The sequence below is a fragment of the Triticum aestivum genome, chromosome 3B (genome assembly GCF_018294505.1).
Source record: "Triticum aestivum cultivar Chinese Spring chromosome 3B, IWGSC CS RefSeq v2.1, whole genome shotgun sequence".
Lineage (NCBI taxonomy): Eukaryota > Viridiplantae > Streptophyta > Magnoliopsida > Poales > Poaceae > Triticum > Triticum aestivum.
This window is the reverse complement of record NC_057801.1, coordinates 681,698,397-681,704,099: the sequence shown is the minus strand read 5'-3', so window position 1 is coordinate 681,704,099 and position 5,703 is coordinate 681,698,397. Positions and strand designations below refer to the sequence as shown.

The following is a 5,703-nucleotide window of genomic DNA, read 5'->3' as shown; positions in this document are numbered from 1 at the left end:
GTCGAGGATGAGGATGAGGATGCTGCCGCGGCTCAGAATTTGAGAAGATGGGTGATCCTATAGAACTTCCAGACCAGAATCCGACCACATTTGAAGAGTTTATTCAAATGCATCAACAAATCCCGCATCGACCAACTCACGAGCAGCTGACTAAATATCTGATTGAGCATCTGTGGGCGGTTAAAGGGGACAACAATGTAGGAATGTAATATTTGAACCTTTTCAAATTTGAACTGCTGTATCTGCAGATTTCATAGGCAGGACCAGAGGGCCGCCCTTCTGGGAGCAAGTGCATGAAAAGTTTCATGCGGGAAAGCACATTGCGCCCTATGACATGTACATTATGCGACCACACAACGTGAGATAGTTGTCGTATCGCTGGCACGCTATCTAGGTCAGCGTCATCAAGTTCTGCAACTTGGTCAGTCAGCTCAAGGGAAGATGGCCATTGCACGCGGGCATGGGGGAGATGGTAAGTTTTACTTCCTCTTGCTAAACTTGTTGATTGATTCATTCACTCAATGTTGGTCTACACATTATATGTAGCCCGCAGGCGTCACCGTGTTGTACCACAGGTAAGAGGAACGGTCATTTACGTGCACACACTACTGGATGAAGCTGAAGAGAAGTATGTGTGGGAGGACATGATTCGTTCCTGAAAAACTTCGACATCCGGGATCTAGTCGAATTTGAGGCCTTGTTGTACTAAACTTAATTTGCATTCTAAGTGTGGATGGTTTGTGCTATTTTCTATCCGAATTATGATAAAATTGGCTGATTCGCATGAATTTCATTCAGTTAGTTAAAATACGTTTTGAAATGTATGCAGCTAGCGTTGGATAGCTGCCTCCAGTCCGAGGACAAATGCAAGAGGTTTTTTGTTGGTTGCCGTTGGAGATGCCCTAACAAGGTAAACTGCAATAGGCTAACCGTTTGATGCGAGGGAGCAGCACTATAAACCAGTTGAAAATACCGTAGTTGTTCCCACGTATGCAGACTACACGATCTTAGTGAAGGATCTATAATGAGAATCAAGAAATCATAACCCCAAGGACAGTAATAGAGGAAACATTGTTCCTCAGCTGACCCACGGCCAGGAGGATCGTAAGAAAGGTATTTCGTCCCTATAGTTAGGCCAAAAGTAGCACGACAGGAAGTTCTACAATCAACGAATGTGAAAAATGCAGATATTGTTCTCTACAGATAATTCCCAAGTTTTAGAGATACACTACTACTAGGAAAGGACGTCTCTGTGTTCCGCCAAAGCCACACGTCTTAATTTAGTTAGTTATATAAAGTGATCTGACAAGGCTCCAATTTCCTCATATCTTGACTTGCATATCATCAGATTTCGGTAAAACAGATAGCAGCATGAGGCAAGCGGATGGACTATCTTCGTGCAGGCCATCTTCAGTTAAAGAGGTATCCTGCGCGATGACACAAACATAACTCTTAGCACCTTAAACATGCGATGAGATATCCAATGACAGAACCGTATGGACTAACTTATTTCTTTGGTTAATTCTGTGGATCAACTGTCCAGAGCTGCTGCTGGTGCAGGTGGAGTCTGCCTGCTCAAGGTAAGGGGAGATAAAGCCTTCACCACAATGCTCATGCTTGGACGGAACTCAGCTTCATATTGCACACACAGAGCTGCTACCGCCCCGAGCTGTATTAAGGTGCGAAGGTGAAAAGTGTGAAAACAGAGAAGAGTAAGTTACAAGTTGTCAAGCTAGTGGATACACAAAAGAGGGGGCAAGCGACAAGAGGAGTAGGGAGACCTTTGCAAGTCCCTTTGGCGGATATTCACCCTCCAACCGGGGATCTATGCAACCCTTCACCTTGTCTTCGGTCAATCTTGGTGTAGCCTGCACAACAGAAGCTATATGCTCAGAGAACTGGTTAACAAAGTCCGCAGTGAAGGATGGGGATGTGTCGTGTTATTATGAGAAATAAGTAACTATGATGTGAGCATTACCCATGTAACCAGGCTCTGCTGCCCTCGAGGCGCTGTATGGTCCACAGGCTTTCTTCCTGTCAGAAGTTCCAAGAGAACAACCCCAAAACTATACACATCACTTTTCTGGGTCAGCTGACCAGTCATTGCATACCTAGAAAGTTCATATCATTACAAAACATTAGTTATACACAAATACAGTATTCTGTAATATCAGAATTCTGTAGACAATTGTATCACTTCAAGAAAGGTTTTATGTAACGAGTACCCCCCAGTATTAGTGTTTACTGCAGGTGGAGTTTACAGGTTTCTGGCCAGTCACAGAACTGGTTAGATTTGAACTACAACCACGACAAAACTTATGGAACGGAGGGAGTAACAGATAAAATACATAAATATTTGTGGCTGATTCTGACCAAGTACAGGAAGCTTGGTTGCCTCCATCTGGTCAACTTGATTCTTTTTGGGATTGGTAATTGAGTATAAACCAGTTTTATCTGGTCAAACAAAATCCAAACAGAGGAGAAGTAACAACAGGCTGACGGATTCTACAACGGCACAAGTTTCACAGCACATTGCTATCAATGCAAAGTGCAAAAATGTATAAATATATGCCAGGGAATGATTAAATTCTAATGTTGTTGATAGATGTGCTTATCTGTTATCATTTTTTAACCTCTGCTTTGAACAAGCAATGCAATCAATCTTTTACAGAATCGACTAGACAAGTTCGCACTCCAAAGAGAACTATATTTTAGCAATAAAATAGTTACCAAAGTATTAATTCATCACGGATTTGGAAGTTTGGAAGTACAGGATTCTTACTCTGGGGCGTGATAACCGAAGGTTCCCAACACACGAGTAGAATGCAAACGAGCAGCCATATCTGGAGCCTGATTTGAAAGATTGAAGTCTGCAATCTTGGCCTTGAAGTCCTCAAATAAGAGGATGTTACTGGATCTAACATCTCTGTGTACAATAGAAGGCTGGACCTTCTCGTGCAGATATTCAAGTCCTTTGGCAGCATCAACAGCAATTTTCATTCGCTGCATCCAATTAAGTGGTGGACCAGGTTGTGCACCTTGTACTCCTTTTCTTCCTGTTAGCACAAGTTAAAGACGTAATTGCTTACAAATAATCCACAATAGTTGTACCACCCCAATCTCCAAGCTCCCAACGAGAATAGGAAATTTTGTATCAAACTGTGTAGTATGATGGATATGCGTAATCATACCATGTAGAACATCATGCAGAGACCCCATGGTGGCAAACTCATAGGCTACTATGCGAAGGTTACGCTCCATACAGTATCCCAATATATCTACGAAGTTCTCATGTTTCAATCTCGAAACCAAGGAAACCTAGCATCAGAAAGTATGGATCATTGCTGATGGACTCTTCATGCATTTTCAGAAAAATATACATATTTAAAATTAGAGAACACTTCATGCATTAAGAAGTGTCAGTTGTATAACCAGAAGAATAATTCCAATCTTCAATAGTAAGCCAACCTGAGTCGAGAATTCTGATATGGGCTCATTTTCAGTAGAATCAAGTTTCTTCACTGCCATTTTTGTCCCATTATCAAGGACAGCGTAGTACACTCTCCCATAAGACCCTTCGCCTATTAAAGCCTTTGCCCCAAAATCATCAGTTTTCTCTATTAATTCATCCAAAGATAGAACAGGAATATTGATAGAGGGAGCTGAATCTTGTGGCTCGGCTTTCACAGTAGCAGAATCTTTCAAACCCTTTCTCATTCCTTGAAAAAAGCAGAGGAAATAACATCAAATTCTCTGTGGAATGGTGAATGTCAGACAAACCACCAGAACAGAGCTATAAGTTCAAGTGTCATGATAACTGTAAACTAGCAAGCAAATGATACAATCAAGGTAAGATGAATGTACCATCTGCGTTATTTGTTGAGGCCTTGGCCTTGGCCTTGGCATGCCCATTTTCATTCTCATCAAACTCAGCGGCTTGACAGCAAATGCAGCGACGCCACATTACTCTCTCTTTGCCTTGTTTCACCCCTACTATGAAAAGCACATACATGAATTTTATCACGAAACATATTACAGGATCAACACAGGAGCATATTCAACTTTAGACCTAAGATGTCATCTCCTGACCAATGAAGCCGACCAAAAATGCCATAGAAGTTCACAAACAACAGAAGCATAAATTCTAGAACAACAGCATTTGAACCACCATCTACGTTCAGAAGGAGCATCAGTTTTAAAGTTTTTTTGTTCGTTTAAGCGGTTTATGTCAGCATTTTGAAACATCAAAGTTGTTCCCGATGGCAGCAAAGCATTTCGATGTCAGAAACAAATTCTGAAAGAACCTAGAACCAGAAATCATCTCACCGATTATAAAAGCGTAAATCAGCTAGACTTTGCTCTATCCGGGACCAACGAATTTGCACATATACATATCACATAGATCATACTACAGCGCGGGATTTCTGCAACCATTTCAACTGAAAATAAACTGCGCCATCTGACAGAAATTCCCAACCCAGACTACAAAAATCACCTCGCATATAAACTCCAAACACTAGAAATTTCACTACCAAACCCGGCATCTGCGACCTCCCTACACACAGCCCACACCAACTTAGACAGACAGTGGCTGGCCGACTACGAGCGCCGAGATCCAGGGCATCGAACCATGATCGCAGAGAACCACAAAACCACACACCTAACCTAACAAATCGCTTCCCCACCACGAACCCGCGCCTAACCCCGGTCAACCGCGGAGAAAGAGCGCGCGCGCGGCATCCCCGCCCGCGCCCCAAACGCCGGCGGCCGCAAAACCCCCACCGGTTCGATTTGATCGCGCGCATTTCCGGGAGACGGAGCGGAGGAGGAAGGGACCGTCGAACGGAGTGGGAGGCGGCGGGATTCCGGGGAGGGGGATTTGGGGGGCGCGGAGACCTTACCTGGAGGGGTCGGCGGCGTTGCTTACTTTGGTCGGCTTCGTCGTCTCGGGGGCTGGGAGGAGGCGGAGACGGAGGCGGTGGTCGCGTTTTTATAGCGTTTCGCTCTCTTTCCCTTGCCTTTTTGAACTCTTCTTTTCTTTTTGTTTTTGTTTTTGTGTTGGGAGTTTGTCTACTGTGTTTACCTTCGAGCTGGCGAGAAAACGGAACGGCCGGATGTGTCACTGCCAGTGGGTCCCCAGCGGGAGGGATGCTGCATGCCAGTGGGGGCGCATTTCACGCGTCTACGGGTGAGTGCCGGCTTTTCGGTTGGGTTTTGCAGGTTCAGGGCATTTCCAGCCGGCGCGGAAAAAACGGCCCAGTCACATCTTAGGAGCCCGATTTTCGCGGGCTTGAACAGAAAACAGCGTTGGCGGATCCAGCCCGAACCCGGTGCGCTGGGGGGCACCCGGGGGCGCTGGGGCGAGCTGTTTTGGCGCGAAAAAGACGCGGGCCAGCCGCGTCAGCGGCTCGGCGCCTCGTCTTCCCCCAACGGCCTCGGTTCCCGCGGGGAATCAATGGCAAGGCTGCCGCCGGTCAGCCTTGCCATTGATTCCTCACGGGCGGCGCTTCACGGGGCGGCGCGCCGACGCCTCGCTTCCCTCGCACGCGTACACACGGGCGCGGCCCGGCTATAAAAGCCAGCGGCCTCCACTCGCTTGCGCCCAGACCAGTCCCCCCTCGCCACCGTCCACCCCCTCCCTTTCCCTGCCTCTCCCGAGCGCCGCCCTCCGGCCCCTCCCTCTACCTCTCCCGAGCCCACCCC

General features: G+C 46.3%; 1 protein-coding gene across 1 annotated transcript; it reads right to left on the bottom strand.

The window, feature by feature from the left end:
- Positions 1-1,022: 1,022 nt before the first annotated feature.
- LOC123071696 (PTI1-like tyrosine-protein kinase 1) lies at positions 1,023-5,037 on the bottom strand. Its single transcript, XM_044495280.1, has 9 exons — positions 4,902-5,037; positions 3,865-3,993; positions 3,469-3,719; positions 3,192-3,318; positions 2,783-3,056; positions 1,979-2,111; positions 1,782-1,868; positions 1,507-1,669; positions 1,023-1,427 (listed from the first exon to the last, which is right to left on the bottom strand). Exons 2-8 carry the CDS (start codon positions 3,962-3,964, stop codon positions 1,532-1,534), a joined length of 1,110 nt encoding a protein of 369 aa, XP_044351215.1. The 5' UTR covers positions 3,965-3,993; positions 4,902-5,037; the 3' UTR covers positions 1,023-1,427; positions 1,507-1,531.
- Between the last annotated feature and the right edge of the window lie 666 nt (positions 5,038-5,703).